General features: G+C 39.0%; 1 protein-coding gene across 8 annotated transcripts in view; it reads right to left on the bottom strand.

The window, feature by feature from the left end:
- The window catches only part of OSBPL9 (oxysterol binding protein like 9), a 53,076-nt gene that overhangs the window by 8,285 nt on the left and 25,803 nt on the right, over positions 1-18,988 (bottom strand). For 4 of the 8 annotated variants that reach the window (XM_422468.8, XM_046944877.1, XM_046944875.1 and 1 more), the window contains 5 exons: positions 14,996-15,091; positions 12,971-13,018; positions 9,285-9,314; positions 6,956-7,006; positions 2,887-2,925 (listed from right to left, as the gene is read on the bottom strand). In XM_422468.8, coding sequence (XP_422468.4) covers positions 2,887-2,925; positions 6,956-7,006; positions 9,285-9,314; positions 12,971-13,018; positions 14,996-15,091 — 264 coding nt within the window. Of the gene's footprint in view, positions 1-2,886; positions 2,926-6,955; positions 7,007-9,284; positions 9,315-12,966; positions 13,019-14,995; positions 15,092-18,764; positions 18,895-18,988 lie in introns of those variants that run through there. The other 4 variants (XM_025152942.3, XM_003641708.6, XM_040704869.2 and 1 more) reach the window with 4 other exon arrangements.

The following is an 18,988-nucleotide window of genomic DNA, read 5'->3' as shown; positions in this document are numbered from 1 at the left end:
GAAACAAAAGCACATTTTTTTCCTCAATTTTAAAAAAGCAGCACAGATAGTAAGAACACCACGAGCACAAGAAATGCTTGAATGCAAGGCAGCAAATTCCTGAGAGAGAAAGTGAAACACAAATTGACAGCTGAGGACACAAGAAATACTTCCAAAATAATAATGCTTTGATTCCTTACACAAATTTTTAAATATTTAACTGAATTTGCCATGGGTTTTACTTGTCCCATACAGAATTCGTACTTCACGTTCTAGCTGCTGGCACCCAATGCCCACTCATAAACACTGCACACAAAGAGTGGAAAGTTGGACACAAATCATCCGACAAAAATTAGGACGGGTAATCTCTATTTTCAAAAGACTGTTGGTTTTTTTTCCAGAAATTAACCTCGTCAGCCAAACTCCACTAACCCATACATTTAGTCAGGAATCAGTGGCACATCCACAGCCATGAAGTGCCACTTCGTTGCCAAAATTCTTTTGAATGCAAGCTGACAGTTGTCAGTAAAGGACATCTCAGTCTTGTCAAGAACACTCATCTTGTCAACAACGCCCTTTGGAAGCAAAGCACCATCACTCACAGTGCTGCCACTGCCCCTGCTCCTATCTGTTGGTGCTGGCAAGAACACTCACATCACTCACACTGGTTTCAGTGCGAGTTTTTGGCTTTCATACCAGAAAAGGAGACCTATATTGCAGTGATCTTTTAATTCAAACAGGCACGATTTTGCCTTGCTTCACTGACCTGTTACTTTGTTATCATCTAAGCACCGTTTCTCATATGTGTTTACACATAACAACCTGAATTTGTATATTATTCTGGCTTGTTGCTTTGTAAGAGGCCTGTAAGGCCCTTTTCCATATACCTTGCCATTAGAAAACATTAATCTACGTCAAAACTGAAAATCTTTTGTTGCCTGCTTACTAGGAGATCTCGCTACTGTACTTAAACTGAAAGCTATCGAGCAAAGGAAGCAGTACAGTTCCTTCTCCTCTCAACTTCCTACAAAAGGAAGATCCATTCTTGTCTCTTCTCTGGTTAACTGTTTTCCTGAACCTTATCCCACATTAGAAATCCAAAAAGCTTAGAAGACTTCTTACAGCACAGCTTATTTCATATTAGAACAAAGGGACGTGATTTAGCAGAGGGTTGTTAAGAGTTAGGGTAGTATGGTTAGGTTGTGGTTGGACTTGATGATCTTTAAGGTCTTTTCCAACCTAATTCTATGATTCTACTGTTGTCTGGTTACCTTAAAAAAAAAAATCCCTAGTTAGAGAAAAAAAGGTATAAAAATCACCAAGTTTTTGTTGGTGTCATTAACCAGGATGCAGATAAACAGTCCAGTGCATATACTGTTAGTCCACTGCATCCCAGCACAAAGCCAACCTCCCTCAGACGTGACCTTAATGTCTTGTGCATTTATGCATGCAACAAAGGCAGCTCCCTGTCCCACAAACATCACAGTTCAAAATCATCATCCTGTTCTCAGAGTTGAGAGTCTACAGAATAAAGGCAGTCCCATGACACACAAGACTTGCTATATCCGTCTCCCCGGGGTTTCAGGGAAACCAGCAACGTGATAAAGAAATACAGAACACTGCTGTGATAAAGAAAAAAAAAAGAACTTCATCTTTTGCCTTTGTTTGCAGGGCTGTAACCTTATCCTTAAGTAATTCTCCACTGTGCAGCACAGACTGGAGGTTTCTCCTCAGATATTTTGGGCTATGCCTTCATGGTTTAGAAACAAGTGAAGGAAGACCTGAACATATCATACTCTCATTTTAACAACAGGGTAAAAAAAAATCCAAGCATGTAGGACAGCCCAACTGTCATTCCAGCACAGCAACAATACCTAACTGAAATCCTGACCTCTACCCAAGACAGTACTGACCTCAGGAGAACCAAGATTTCTGCCTTCACATCATCTTGTTGCATCATTTAATGCACTTTCCCAGCATGTGCCAGAGCACAGACAGTAAGAAAGTAGAGATCAAATTTAGCCTCTGGTAAGTTGCAATACCTGTATTAAAATTTCCACGCTGTAGATCTGCTGTCTGCATCACCTCTACCACAGGACACTGCCGCAGGGCAGGGCTGCATGCACTCTTTCCAAAGCCTCCTCTATTACACTAAGGTCTGAACTATGTGACACACAGGGGAACTGTTTATCTTACTCAGCCTCATTCTTGTTGCAAAACCTGTATTTGCATCTTTACTTCAAAGTTCATGACAGAAAACCATACCAGCAAAGCTGTACACAAAGGGAGGACAAACGAGGATTGGGAATTACTGTCAACTGCAAGGAAAACAAATTTTAATCGTCAGAGTCATGTTTTACTGAAACCAGTTTCCTATTAAAAGTACCTGGAATGTACTTAAGTGACAAAAAAGAGAACAAGGAAAGAGAAGTGACTTAAACCAAAGAGGACAGAAGTTACATTAAAAATGCAGAAGTTATATTAAAGAAGGAACACTGCTTAAACAGACAGAACACAGCCGTGTTGAATGAGCAGCACTGCAAAAAAGACAAGCTACTGGAAGCACATGGATAGCTGATCTATTTTATACAGGAAGATGCTTCAGATGGAACATAGAACTATTAATATACCAGTGATTTCCCTTTCATCTGCTCACGTGGCAGACTTCTCTACGTGTTCAGTCATAACAATGCCATTTAAAACACTCAATATAAAACTGGCACTATATTTTGTAAGGCAAGGCTGAGCCGATCTCAGAAGCTAACGACTCAATGGCAATTTCAGTAAGGTACTTGAAGCAGTAAATTAGAGAAAGGAAGAACAACATTGCAAAATGAGTGGAAAGTCAGGTCTCTGTTCACATGTTCTGCAGAAGTAAAGGGAGATAAAGATTAGATTTAAACTTACTATAAGTCCATCTGCGTGCTTCTCCTCATTATTTTGGTCCTTAAGGAAAAAATGTTGAGAGTATCAACAAATCAGTCTTGTATGACTTCGCAGTTTTGTGTTACCTGACAGCTCTAACAGCAAGCTTCTTTCAGGAACCTTTACACTTTCAGCCCTAAGATGTTAGTGTTCCTCACCATGTGAGACAGTAACTAAACTTAGACCAACTCCATACATCACCACCACACTCTGTATGTAAGTGTTTTATGAGGATCTGTTCAAACAAGCTCAATGAGCTTTAAAAGCATCCTATCTACCCTGCAGGACACAGTCCCATTTCACAATGCAAGTTCTTCCCAGCTAGCTAAGAGTCCCCAAACCGTGGTCTGCAGCTCTGGTGAGTCCCTGGAAACTGAAAGCTGAAGTTCTCAGTTTCTGAAGAACAGCAATTAGCATACAGAACAAGTTTTCAAAAGCAGGTTTTGCTTTTGAAAGGCAAAAGTACTTTAATAGATTAAACGTTTTGAACCATTTCATATCTATTAGATTTAAACCTTTTAATAACATTTACCATCTAGTGTGGCTTGTTTTTGCTTAGGAGCGTTATGAGGAGCAAGCAGTGCATGGAATAAACTGTCATCAGGGGAAATTGAACTAGTAGCAGTAAAGTTCATATCAGCCTATATCCAGCACAGGTTAAACACTACCAGTACCCGTATTACGTTCCACTGCACACTAGGTGAAATTTCTTCACTGCTGCTCTAAGTTCCCATTAGCCAGTATCTTTGTGGCAAATTTAAGACTTACCTACAGATTATTCTCTAGATTTTCAGTTAAAGTTATGAAGAGGATCAAGGGGAAAAAAGCTGTAAACAGCATGAACAAATAGAGGTAGCACATACTTATGTCTCAATACTTTGTACACCCTTCCTTAGCTTAAATACTTGGCAAAAAGCTGCTCAGGTTTCACATCAGCTAGCTGACCTCTCCTAAGCAGGGCTGGCCATGATGAAGAACAATACTAAGGGCAGTGAGTTCCAGCAGCTTGTGAACTTACAAACAAGGAAAAAGATCAATATTTTTTTCCCTCCAAACAAACAAAGTCTCCCCATCGTGTTACCTTCTCTAACTCCTAGGATATAAAACACAAAGCTGCTTTTGTACTGATGCTTGCCATCCTATCCCCACAGCACAGCATCAGCTACACAGAAATGCCACAGAGGTGGGCAGGCAGAATTGACCAGGAATGGTGAAGGCAAAGATGTGAAGCTACATATCTGAACTATAAGAATTACTACATGAAACACATCCTACGTATTTCTGTCAGTTTATCAAATCACTGACAGACCACTATATACAATTATACATATAGTATCAGTAAAGTTGTGCAACTCCAGTTGTCACACACAGCCAGGGGTGAACCCAAGCCAATGCTGCTCCTCTCCTCCCACACAGTTTGGCTTAATTGCTTTTTCTAAGTCAGGAATACTATAATATATACAAAGTATTTACTTGATTATTGTCAGAGTGCCCTGGGTCACCTGAAATACAGGAGGCACCATTATGCCCTGCATCTGCCAGCAACCTTAACGAAAATTTAACTGCCCGATTCCTAAAACTGGCTGTCTTAATGTGTGAAACAGCTCAATACACAGTAAGAATCAGATTTCTTCAACATACCACCAAACAGCAATTGGTTGTATGATGGAAATAGAGATGTTCTGAGACAGAAACGCAGTAACAATTTTCAAGGTATGCAAAATAGGAGATAATTTTGAAGTCTGTCTCCTAATGAGAAAGGAGCTGTAGCAGTAAAAAGGGCAGGCATGATGGGGAGGGGGGAAGAGGGTACGTTAACATCATGATTTCATTTCAGCAGTGTAAGTCAGCAGCCATATCTGCCTTACAGCTCTGGGAGAAAATCTTCCAGATTCTTAAAAGGTTATATGCTGGAGAACAGAAAGCTGTCAGACACAGAACATTTGTACATACTTAGAACTTCACAGACATGGAACTAACAGAACTGAGAGAGAAAGAAACCAACCAAAAGAAAACACACAAAAATCATTGGCAAATTTTTAATTATCTATAGCAATAAGAAATCAAGATACCGACACAGGTGAGGAAGAGAGGGAAAGGGATGGGACAGAAAGGCCACGCCAACAACAAGTACATTTGTCTAAGAGAAAGGAAGGAGATGGAAGTGATAAAGCAGAGAAGTTATTAAAACACTGGGAAGAATTACTGCTTTAGATTTTTAGATATGATTATTCTTTAGTAAAAGAATCAAAATTTAAACAGCAGTCATTTTACAGTGATTAATATTAATTGCAAGTACTGAAGGAAGGACTTCAAAGTGATTCAGTGTTACATAAATCAGGAATTTTAGTGTTTTTCCGGGACCCCAATACCTACCTTGACACTTATATGACAGCAGGAGCCACAAAGCACTGAATCTCATTAAAAAAAATGACTGTAACTGCCACTACAAGTTCAATTCTACCTGCTCTTGGCAAACCATCTAACCAACTTCAAAGTGATATGCTTAGCATCAGTGCAAGATAAGCAATCGCATTTGTCCTTAGCCCACTAAACTTACCCAAAGCACACAGAAGAAATGGGATTTGATCTTCAATGGGAAAAAGATTGAAACTCTGCTCTTTCAAATTTACTGCTAATTGCACCAAAGAACATTCAAATAAATAAATAACAAAGTAAGGAATATTCCATGGGAATTAAACCTCTATGTAAATAACAACTATTAAACACATTTATGTAGAAGCAACGGAAAATGAGCAAGTCATTCCTTACATAGGGTTTGTCCAACAGCTACCTTACACAGATATCTGACTTTCTGTGTTAGGACAACAATCCTATTCATTCCATCTATAACTGACTCCTCCAAATTCCCAAAGAATGGCACAGTCTACCAGTTTCATTATGCTAAAACACTTTAAATATATTCAGTACTAAATAATAGCAAAATGTTAGGTACTATCAAGCCTCTTTTTGCTGTCACTGCTGTGAAAGGTTCAGATAGCATCACTGTACATTAAACGAGACTGTTCTCACTCTACATTAATGTGGCACAAAACTGCTTCTATACCCTACTATTTGTAAAGTCCTTTTTCATATGAACTTGCTAGCTGATGCACCTTTCCTTCAGAGCTTTATCATCTTTGTAGGCTACTGATGTGAAATCTAAATTTCACAAGATATGAAATGATCTTTTAAGTAACGACTTCTGCCTCCACAGCAACCTGATTCTGAAGGTTTCAAATAGTCTAATTTTCACTAGCCTCAAAATTATGTAAAATGCATCTGTATCTGTAATGAAGGTAAGCAACAGTAACATAGCTGAAAGCCACGAAGAGAGAAAACTGATTTAGATTACAGAAAAATGATGCATACACCTATTTCTGAATAAATTAGCATATGTTCTAATTGTCTTAAATTCTCATGCTTTGAAAAACACAGCTCACCTTCACTTTGCTTCTGCATCTTAAATAACATCTCCTAAATGCAGCACGACCTGACCAGAAAAATCTGAGTCTGACTAGGCAGACAGAAGTAACAAAAGTACAATGAAAAGTGTAACTGCATTGCTCATATTGCATTCTCAAATAAAATAGCCTATTTCAGGATGTTCCAACATGGTCATAAGTTTCAGATCTATAAAAACCTCGTCAAACCAGTTTAGATTATTAACGCCATCATTTTCCCTTTCCCTATTCCTGCTAGTCACACTCTTAAATGAAACAGAAAGAACAGTTAGTTGCATTGAGCTTATATTCTACTGCTCTATTAGCTGAAATTCTGACTGACTCTGAAAACTCTGCAAGTTCATCTCAAAAAGAAAGAGAAGCTCTGTCATCAACACAACTGTTAATATGAACAGACCAAACTGTCTGCTACACAACTCAGCATGTCAGAAACTTCATTAAAATAGTACCATCAATCAACTTAGAACATCTTTTGGATTTACAATCTGGAATGTGTAGAGTACATTCACATTTCAAATTCTCAGAAGATGAAATGTTCTCACAGAGTAATGCCATGTAATAAAATCAAACTAAGTTACAGTACTTACTTTAGCAATCTGTAGCAAGACAATGCAGTGTTTTATCGATTCTACCATGCTCTAAGAAAATAAGAAAAAACAAAAAACCTTCTATCAGCATCTTACAACAACTGTTTACATGTATTTTCCATAGTTCCACAGAATATTAACAGAAATATTTCTCAAAACCTAAATAGACACTTCTGTAGAAGCCCTACTGCCCCCCTCCCTTCAGCCCCGCCTTTATTCCGGCCTTTTGCCAAGGACAGAAGCACAGCAGCAGGAAACTGAAGTTTCCAAAAGCCACATAAAGGATAGCATTCCAAGGAGAAATGGAAGTCAACTTCTAACTTTCACAGAAACGCAAGCAGAAAAATTCTGAGCAAGTGTTGGATTGAATGCATTTAGCAGTACTACTTCTTTCGTTTTGATGAGAAAGATCCCTCGTTTACATACTTGACAAGTTCTCTCTGTAAGATGAAGATAAGGGGGAAGGGAAGAAGAAAAAAGTAATGAAAGTAATTAGCGTGAAGGTAATGGATGTTCTGCAAAAGATGAGACAGGGCAAGTTCTGATACTTTATACAACATAAGGCACAGTAAAAGAACAGCAGAATACCAAAGAAAAAGCTGAACGTGTGAGGCAGAAGCAACAGTAAAGAAATATGAAGAAGGAGCACTGGAAAACATTAACATCAGCATATAAAGAGATTCAGGATGACAAAACACATAAAAAGAGAAAATCATGGAAAGAGCAAGAAGGTTTGCCTTCTTCAGAGAGTTGGCTCATGTGCTCCTGCACCATGTCACCTGAAAACCAAGGGTCCTACACTGAGATGATTAAGGGAAGCTGGGATTGTGTAAACTGGAGAGGACACTCAAGGGAGACCTTATCAATGGGTTTAAGCATCTGATAAGGAGAGAGAAGGCAGGAAGACAGCTGATTTTTTGCACTGGTATCCAATGACAGAACAACAAGCAATAGCCTCAAATCAAAATAAAGGAGAACCCAACGGGACACAGCCCTGGGCAACCTGCTCTGAGCACAGGGCTGCATTAACAGACCTTCAGAAGTCCCTTCCAACCTCAGCTACTCTATGATTTTATGATTCTAAGATGCTAGACGTAAATCTGAAAGCAGCACCAGAACCAGGCTGCCCTCCTGACATTACACTACTGGATCTAGTATAGCTTCCCAGAAACCAGAGCACACATTGGGATAGTGCTCTGCAGGAGCGAGTCTTGGTCTGATATGAGAGCTGCTACCAAAGATTGAAATCCAGTGGACCCCAAGCTGACCCTGTACTGTGCTCCTCACTGCAGTGAGATTTTTCCATTATCCAGGGTAACCCACTAAGCACTACTTCAAGCAATAGACAGGTGAGGAGAAGGGGAAGGTGAGGACAGCAGTGGAAGAGCAACGGGCAAACCAGCGCTCTGAAAGAATGCAGAAGCATTCAAGAAATAGAAAAAGATCCTATAGAAGACTGAGCATAAAAGACAAGGTGAGGAAGAAAACTAAAAAAATATGACAACATTTAACTGGAGAGGAAAACACTGATTTATCAGAACTCAGAAAAATTAATTCAAGACAAACTGCTAATTTGCCACACTCATTACAGAAACAGGACATCCCTATGATTTACCAGACATGAAGAAACACTGATAAAGGACTGGAAGAGGCCCGGACCAGACCCAATTCTAAAAACATAGATCCAAGAATCAGACATACATCTTAGCATTCACTACAAAGTAAATGTCTGAAAAACTGAGGTGAATAGATGGAAGAAGCAAGACAAACATGATAGAAAGGAATGTGCTTGGAACACAGAATCCACACTCCCCACTGTAGGCAATGAGGTCTCATTCAAGGTTTTAACAGATGAGGAGAAACAAGTTATCCATGCTGGTAGAATTAAGCAGTCCCTATCGTGTGACTCTCAAGAGCACATCTGTGATAAGAAGCTTTTTTTTTTTTTTGAACAGATGTTTCTGCTGGAAAAAATGGTGGATTTATCAGATGGTAAAGATAACCTCATAGGAGGTTATGGTTTTTTTTCTACTGCCCCAAAAACTTTCAGTAAGGTTTAAATATGACCGAGAGAGAGAGAGAGAGAGAGAGAGAGAGAGAGAGAGACAGGTCATCAACATTTTCTGCCTGGAATGAGTGAAATAAAAGGTTATTTTATTCTGTTTCTGAGCACAAAGTTTGAAATTCCATCACCCTTAATGAAAAAGCAAACAAACAAAAACAACCTTCCATTTTTCAGTAATGATGTTTAGAATTTCTCAAAAGAAGACAAGGTGACAAGAAGACAATTCAGAATCTACGTAGTAGTTAGAAAATTAAAATAACTTACACTGGTGGTTTCTTTCAGACTTTCAATTTTCTGTAAAAGAAAAATCCCAACAGTGTGGTTAAAGAAAGAACTTCCAGCATGCAGTTTGACCTAAATACTGTATAAACACTGTGCTTTAATCTTAAACACACGGAGAGCATGAAAAAAAAAAGCAATCAACACAAAGATTATTTCTACATAAAGACAAAGTTTTCATTCTGTAATTGAAAAGACTGAGCTCACGCTGGTAATTAAAACCTGAGGCTGTCAAGCTTAGGAATTTCTGAGCAGTGATGTTACACGTATTTACCCATTGAAGTCAACGGTTCACCTCTGCCTATCAGTAACAGCAGTGAAGATGAAATTCAGTACGATGATTCGCTCCATCTACGGTAATGCAGTGTATGAAAGCAGTATGTCCCAACAACCAGTGTGACTTGAAATTAATCTTTGTTCAAGTGCAACAAGCAAACACAGGTAAACTCACTTTTAAAAAGAAAAATCATGGAAAAATAACAGTGCATGCTTGCTTTTTCTGAACAGACAGTTCATGCACCTGGAAGTCTGCCCCCTTATCTGGAAACACTGGTTCACAAGTATTTCCTGTGTGGAGTTGCACAGAAGGCATCTGTATGCCTTTTTACACATAAGCATGACCCATCTAAGAAGCACGTGCATCCTGTTGATGTCCTTGTGTGTATCTACTGAAGGCAAAATATCCAACTGGACTCAGCGCCGATCCTCTACAAATTCAATTACAGGATCTCTGTTTTGATTAATATGAATGTCTCACATGACTTCAATCAGCTTCTGTATGGTTCTTCAGTAATCTAAGTGTGTGAAGGAACATTTTTCCCCACACAGCACTGCAAGCCAAATTCTACACCATAAGAGAGCAACACACATCTGTTTGTTCCTGTAGATTCATAGTTTACGTAGATAAAAATGTGGTGATGGTTTCCCAGCAAATGCCCAGGGAAAGTCTTTCAGCTATACTCTGTTCTGTACACTATTCATAAGGATGCTATACATTTCCTTCCGTCTCTGTCTTGGCAAGAGGTGGCCAAAGAGTGCCACAGGAATAACTGGGCCATAGCCATGTAGGAAACTGCTTCTCAGGGATGCTACATTACATTTACTTCTGCTGCAAGCACAAAACATGTCAACAGTTAAGAATTCCTTTATTGTTCTTCCTATCTCTATTGAACTTCCAGTCCAAACTTCATGAACATGTACTGAAAAGAATCCTTTTAAATATGATGACAGCACTTCACCAGAGTTTTGAGTCTTACAGCACCAAAATACCCAAAGTTTTCATCAGCTGAAAGACAGAACAGCTGCAATGGATCACTCAGCCTCAAGGCTTCGTAGCAAACTGTAGGCAGCCATTGGTAGTTTTGATTATTCTTCATCTACTTTTTCCAGGATGTTATAGCAATATTTACACGCCAGAAAAATCAGTCACTTATTCCCTTTGCAGATAACTGCTGAAATGTGTTGAATCTGGAAGCGATGACAGGTCACGTGATGCAATTTGGTCACAGTGTTTTCCCAACCCATCTGTAATCTTTCAAACAACAGTCGAATTCAGACATCGCTGTTCTTGCACATAAATACAGACAAAGCATAACACATCTGAGGTTGCACAGAAGATGTGGGATGGGTTAAAACTCAGGGCACCTGCTTACCCAGGCCTAGCCACAACTCATGCAATCGTAACGTTTTTTTCTTTGGAGAAATGAAATTTTTGTGAGGTCAGCCTAAGCAGAAACATTCTGCATTGATCCATTTTTTTTTCTTCCACATTCATCATATGCTACTCATTTATCACCATTTTCTCTCTCCAAGACCCCTATTCTCTCAATACCAATTAAGAAGAAATTTTATTAAGACTGTTTCCTTGGTTTTAGATATTAAACACATTTTCAAATGAAACACAGATTTCCTGCACAAATGTCTTATCTTCTCTATCTCTGTCCCTTGGAAAGTGACTTTTGTCAAATTCTTCAGTGTATATTTGCAGAATGCAGCCACATATTATAACCAATCCAATCAAATTGCAGGCTTCCACTGCAACTGCTCTGCCTCATTGCTGCTTTTTGCACCTCCTTGACCTGATTTTTAAAAAAATTTTTAATTTTTTTTTTAATGAAGTCACTGGTGATCCAACAGAAAGCTGATTTTATTTCATCAATCAAGATCTTTGCCTCATTCAATAGCATTATGGCTACAGAGAGTCAGATCAGCTTGCCTGGCAAAAAGAAGCGGCCAACTCATGGCTGGAATCAGTGAAGTGCAATTTAAATCCTCATGCTCAGCCTTAGATTTACTTCACCAAACCTACTTGCTACGAGCCAAACAGCTTGATCAGGCTACACCTCCTCCACAATATTTCGCAGTCTTCACATCAAGTCTGAATGTTCTTCCAACTTCCACAAATTACTATGTCTGAGAAGAAGATATCCAAGAGACCTTGAAGCACCTCAGAACACCCATGCCCTAACCTATACGTTGTCTCCAAAAGACAAAGTACGTCCAGTGTTTCTTCCACTGCTCTTGCAAAAATAACCGCTCAAGTTTTAAATGCCTGGCCATAAACAGCTGCAGAAAGCAGCATTTAGCTATTTGGGAAACACGTAACACTCAACTAATCACCAAATCTCACTTCCCCAGATGAAAAGATTACGGGCTGGATGGCAGTACCCTGCAGTTCAGACTCAGTCCAGAGCCTGAAAGCTGAACCGTATTTACATAAACAGGAAAACTGCTAAAAACAGCATTAAAAAGCCTCTTAGCTGCTTCAGTCCAGGAAGAGACATGTTAAAAAAAAACTATTTTGCCAGATCTTTTTCATTTTTAATAGAGAATAAATGGAATCTATAGTAATAGCAACACTTAAAGACTTGAAAACTAAGGAAGCTGACCTCTTCTAAATAAGCTTCTTCCTTTCTCTACAAAGTCTATCTGTCTGCTCCACGGATACCTTGCAGAGATGAAGAAAGAAATCAGCACAACATGCAGAAAGTCTCTAAGGATTAGAAGCACTGTCACAACAGGGAAGGAAAAAAAAAAGAGAAATGTACTGCCTGATCTGCAAAGTAGCACCTGAACAAAGGTCAGCATTGAAGGAGAATTCTTCCCCAGCAGTAAGTACGGAAGGAAAAACAGAGGGTCTATAGATCTTGCTCTTTTGGTCAGCTGTCTACAGATTAAGCACACTTATACAATCACCCAAGGTAAATGAAGTCTGATATTCTCAGACTCCCCATAGCATTACTGGTCACAGAAACAAATGGAGATTGAATAAGGGAAATATGTGATTCTGGTGTTCATTTTTTCCCTTCGGAATAGGTTCGCTATTCCTACAAACACATCCATTCAATGCTCATCTTCATTGTAACATTAAAAAAATTAAATTGCAAATTGAAGTTACAATGCTGTTAAATTGGTAGTAGTATTCATTGGAGCAGCAGTCATTTCCTACAGACTGAAATCTTTTCAATGTTATAAGTATGGCACTCAATATTACTAAAAAATTCAGTTTACCATTTACTCACAACACAGGTTATGTTACTCCAGTTGCTTTTAGTGATTTAGCCAACTTGAAAAATAGGCAAATAGAATATTTAATTATCTATCATCTATTGATGCACAAAACCATCAGATCAAGCAAAACAAGCAATATTTAAGACAAAAAAAGTACTTGCTTTTCTCTGTTCGTCATCTTTGCAGTTCTGGAGCTTTTCATCAAAGAGCTAAAAGCAAGAGAAACAGTAAAAGGGTGTTTTTTTGCTACATAACAGCCAAAATGACTAGAATTCTGAATTAAGCACATTTAATAAGCACCTGAGGTATATGATCTTGGTATTATTACCCAAAGCAGTTTTTGCTTAATATTTCTTTAACAGTATTCACAATGTAACAAACTTGTAACTCACTTTTTACAATGCTGCATCCTGTAAGAGACAAAGCCTCAGCTCCTGAGGTCAGTCCCACAGCTCAAGCTGTGGTGGTTCTACCACAGTTTCAACAAAAAGATAAGGCTACAGAAGTTAACACTCAACACCTCAAACTATCATGCTCTCATTTCTGCAAAGATCTCTGCAGCATACCGAGTGCTTACCAAAAAAGCCTAAATCCTTATCAACACTTCCAGGCACCTTCTTAATTCAGGTATGTCATTCAAATCATTTAAGACTTGTAAGCACTTCTTTCGCAAAGACAGAATGATTTCACAGCTTTATCACTCCATTTATATTCTATTCTTAATAAAATAAATAAGATGCAGGCAAATAAAGCGGATCAAATTCTTACTGAAAAGCTTGAATACGTATTTAAGACAGGCTGAGCTGAAACATTCTAAAATTGCTTTTGACAGCACACTAAGGTGCACATACAGATAGCCACTGTTGAAGGGAAAAAAAAAAGTGATTAAGGGCAATGATCAAAAGTTCATCATATCCACCCTTGCTCAGACAAAAAGGCTGCATTTTTGACCAGGTGAAGTGGAGCTCTTCTCCCAGTCGCCTAAGAAGTTACTTACGTGATCCTCTTTCCCTTGGGGGCTCATTTCTGCTTCTAAAGCAGACTTTAGTTGTGATCTCTGGACATCCTCACACTTGCTTTTATTTCCTAATTAACTCTACAATTCCTCCTTTCTGCTCGTGTGAAAAAGTGATTAAAAGGAGTTAGGTTTAAATACCTTCTTTCTGTGAGGCATGCTTCTCCCATATTCTCCTGCTAGATGGCCTTGGAACACAAATTAAAGCTAAGTCCTGAATGAAACCTCTGCAGATCAGCTTCAGATTTTGCTTGCATCTCTATTCCCGTTTCCATTCCTGTCACTGCACTCTCCCCCATGTCCACCCTGCCCTGCAACTGAATTTTTGCTGAATACTCCATGTACAGTACTTGTCCATTATATCAGGGAAAAAAAGTCCAAACCAGCATAACTGCAGCAATCTTAAGAGCAATTTTAACCTGCTGAGTCATGGGAAAAAGTGTCCTAACCAGCAGCAAAAACTTTGTTTTTCCTCAACAAGGTGAGTGCTGAGAGATACAACCTTATCACTCCTCACCTTCCCCCGAGCTCTTGAAATACATAAACTAAGTGGAAAAGAACTGTATTGGTACACAACTTTTGGCAATGTTTTCACTCAAGGACAAAACAAAAAACAGATCATCACTACTGCAACAAAGTCTGAAACTTATTTGCAACTGTGGTTGTGTATTACTTGGTAAAATTCTAACATGCCACAAGTAAGACAATGATTTAATTGTTTTTAAATTAAACTCAACTGATCTCTGACATTTCCAAGAAGTTACACATACAAAAAGATGTTTCAGCCATTGCAACTCTTCTGTTTAAGTTGAAATTATTCTGATTTTCTAGCTTAATCTCAAGATCTACTCTAGGAGAAATAGAGAATGTCACTTTCAGCTTCTTCAGCTTTTGGCATATTATAACTTTTAATTTTCTTAGTCCTGGAAAAAAATATTGCTATTTCCTATGACTGCAAGAAATACAATTCTAGTATCAGCTGATTTCACACATAAGAAAAGGACTGCTTTCTGCAGCACACATTCAGCTCAGCCAGATGAACTCTTTGCTTCCCGCAATTATTAGAACATGCGCAAAGCACAAACCATTACTTTCTCCCTCTGCTGAGCTTCCTTTCAGACAGACCTTGAAATCCCCACAGTGCAATAACTACACCAGTTTGTTGACTTACCTTCAGTTGGTCTATCAAGATCTGTAAGTAAGCGTCAGCCTCAGTAAGTTTCTTATCAAAATCATGAACGCTGGGAACAAACCCTGAATCCACACCCTAGACAGGAGAAGGAAAAAAAAGAAAAAAGATCAAACTTATAATTAGATGGCTTTTATGGGGAAAAAAATTAACAGCAATATGGTTTTGACTGCCAACTGGCTGATAAATGTTGCCTCGCACTCACTGTATAAACACAGGCATTCATCTTCTATTTGCAGCTAAATCAGTAACAGCAAATCGCTGCACATTTTCAGTGTGGGTATAATTGTAACACAGCAGAGCATTTCATTACTTTTAATTGCAAAAAAAGAAAATCCTTAAATAACACTAATTAAAACTCCTTCAGAAAAAATAAAGGAGAATTCAGGTTTTTCCCCTGAAGAATGCCTTGTGGTTCCATGTTCTCGCATTTCAGTTAAGGAGGACAAAACCATACTCCAGTGCATGACTGCACTTCTCACACCTGAAATCACTTTTGCCAATTACAGTGCAGCTGAACTCAGTGCTTCCCAGTAAAGGACTGAACAAACGAGTGCTAAACCAATTCTTTGCAGTATGAAGGTGAGCCTGTGTATAAAATTTGCACTTCTTCCTCCTGTCTCCCTAGTTCTGTACAGCTACAGTAATTTGCATCCCTTTCCTGTATTTGATTTATTACATTTCATTGCATAAATATCAACACGGACAAAATATTGCAATGAAAATGATTACTTCTATATTTTCTTGCTTGCAAATTTATCTTCCTTCATAATGTAAAATTCAAAGCATGTAGCCCTACAAAACACCCAGTGTAACGAGTTCACAAAACCCACTAATGGGAAAGTCCTTCCAACAAGAAGCTTTTGACACTCTAACTAGAGAAGTTGAAATATATGGAAACTAAGGCTAAAACTAGATGACACTGCTATTCCATTCCCTTGTTGAAGGGGGGAGGAAGCAACCAGCGCCATTATTTCAGCAGTCTACCATGCTCAGCTAAAAAATTATGGGGATAAGGTTTCATATGAGAGAACTGCATGAACTGTACAGAAAACTGCTGCTGAAGATACGCAGCACTACAGCTTACAGTGCAAATTATCCATATGCTGCATTAAAATGAAGGTTTTTATTTTAGCTATCAGTTTAAGATTATGAACATGCAACAATCTCGTAGTTATAGCAATGGCTTAAAGGTGAAACGCCATTCCTGAATTTCCTCCTCCTAACGCTGAAGGAAAACCCAACTAAAACATGAAGTGCTGCAGCTGAACAGACATCAACACCAAATATCGAGTGAAAGCTGTAACCTAAGAAGGTCTATTAGGAAGTTAAAACTTCAATCAACACAAAGAAAATCATAAAACCCAAACGCAGTGAGTGCCAAGCCGACCCTGCGCTGAAATGAAATGGACAAGTACTGAAAAAGAAACACCGGGTACATGAAGTTGCATTTCCCTACAAGCTTGCTCTTGATCTGTATAAAGGCTATTTAGATGAAATCTGATAACCTCCTGAGCAAATTTACTAGCCTACGTTATAATAGAAGATTAGGTTCATAATTTTAAGTCCTCACATGGTTTAAAATCAGAAACCAGGAGACAAGTTACAAAAGATCAAGATTAAAAGTAGTATGGAAAAATGCATTGCATAAACAGAAAAAAAAAAAAAATTAATCAGTACTTCTAACTCACCACTAATTTAGAGACAGCAGGCATACAAACAAGGAGCAGACATAAATAGACATAAATGACATCCTTATTTCTTTGCTACGTGGTCACCCAAAGACACAGGAGAGGAAAAAAGGGGCCCTACCTCCCCTCTCTTCCTTCCCCTGCCATGTAGGAAATCAGGCTTCGAAGAAATGGGTGAGCACACTCACCTGAATGGCATTTAACAGCTCATTAAATTGGGAAACTGCATATCTGAACCAGCAATATCTTTTTTTTTTTTTTAACATTTTTTTAAACTACAGAGGAACCTGTATTATATAGTGCTCACCTACTCATAAACTGACAAAAGAGCTGCTTGCAGAGACAGCACAACCCCCACCTTCTTGAGGACAGAGTTCAGAACTCCATTGGGTTTGACCTTGGCCAAGTTTATCTAACCTGGAGCTGGTCCTGCAGGGGAAGGGGCTTGGACCAGGCTCTCTTCCAACTGAAGTCATGCTGTGAACAAGTATCTTCAGATCAGAGAGAAGAACAGGAACTCAGGTTGTTCAGCTCTTCAAAAACATGGATTCCTCATATCAGGACCGATCCAAAGTAATATGGGCTTTTGTTTCCACTGAATGACTCGACTTAGCCATAAGTATACTTCATTTCCCACAAATAAAGACTACTCTATGTTAATATCATCATTAAGGAACTGACAGTTGTGTTAGCAGACTAAATGGTTGCAGAAGCAAGTAGTTACTAAAACTTCTAGTCTGCCTGCCACCTCCCGTAACAACACATCTGGTATTTCACTCCTCCCACAGAAAATCCCACATTTGATAAACTTTTAAAAATTGATAAGGCTGTAGGAAAAAATAAAACAGCATTCTTTCCCCTCAATTTCCCACCTCTTCTCCATTTCATGAGGTTTCCTCTTCTGGACATACCAGAACTTTAAAGACTGGGCTGTACAGGGCTCGTGCCAATGCTCACATCTGTGGCAGCTCAGCAGCACTGACCCACCCAAGGAGGGGTCTCAGGCGTGAGCTGCAAGAGGCCCAGGAAGGGGACGAGCAGACAGGACAGCTGTCCCAGGAAAGAGTTTGCACACCAATCTGAGATTGAGTAAGGAAAACTCACGGTAGGAGTCCTGCAGATTGCAATCCTTTCATATGTATCCATCCTTTTTGGAGAGGGTAAATGAGAGGGTAAGAGCAAAATATAAAACAATTAAAATGTACATAGCAGCATAAGGCTCATTTTCCTTACAACACTGCTAGCACTGAAGGATTTTATACATTGTTCCCCTGTCCTTCAAATCAGAAGTTGTGCACATCACTAATGTACTTCTATTCAAAACCTGTCCATGCCAAGAAGTAATTCCAGCCTAATTTCAACCCGTTGTTTCAAATAGGATGGGATGAAAAAATTTCACCACTCTCAGAAGAAGCCTAACAGAAGAATTCTAATGTATTTCTCAAATAGGAGCCTGTGTGGAAAATGAGCTGAATGGAGGCAGAGACGCAAGGGAAAAGATAGAGGAAACAGCGAAGACTTCATGAGGGTTATTCTTGTAGAATAGCTTTCCTGGGGGAGGAAAAGAGAAAGCTGTCCACAGCAGGATGCATCTTTTCTTTTTAAAGACACTTTTGCTATATCCTTCAATTAGCCTTTTACGATGCTTAAATTTATTCACCTTTTTTCCTATATTCCCTTAAGGTATGAGAAAACTTCCTGGAGTCTTTTAAACAGATAGCTCCTGGTGGTTTTTTGCTATTGTTTTTGTTTCTTTAAAGCAGATAGATATTTTAACAGTGTTCCTGCACTTTTCAAATCAAAAAAAGAATGAACCACGTTATCACTGTACCAGGAAACATGAGTTATCTTCAAGTAGTTTTAATATGGGCCAACTCTAGAACCAAGAAGCACCTGCAGCACTACAGTGCCACTTGGATGACTGAAGAGGAAAGCAGGACCTCTGTACTGAACAAAGAGACCTGAAGCACTTCCTTCTTAATTGGAACCGGTGGTTGTCATCAATTCTGGTGAGGAACAAAAAATCTGAAACACGTTATCATCCCCCCACCTCTGCCTACCTCTGAAAGAAGGAAACCAAGCCACAACCTTTCACTTCAGGTACACTCTTCCCCTAATCGCTTGTGGGTGTGAAGCAAACAACGTGCTGTCACTGCACAGCTGCTGGCAGGGTAATGGTCAGCGCAGGATCTGTGAGGAGCATGGGGAAAAGCACAGGGGGATTCCAACACTATCACACCATCTGCTGTGGCCTTTTCAATAGATAAAGGTTGTATTCTAAGAA

The sequence above is a fragment of the Gallus gallus genome, chromosome 8, assembly GCF_016699485.2.
Source record: "Gallus gallus isolate bGalGal1 chromosome 8, bGalGal1.mat.broiler.GRCg7b, whole genome shotgun sequence".
Classification (NCBI taxonomy): domain Eukaryota; kingdom Metazoa; phylum Chordata; class Aves; order Galliformes; family Phasianidae; genus Gallus; species Gallus gallus.
This window is presented reverse-complemented; position numbering and strand designations above follow the sequence as displayed.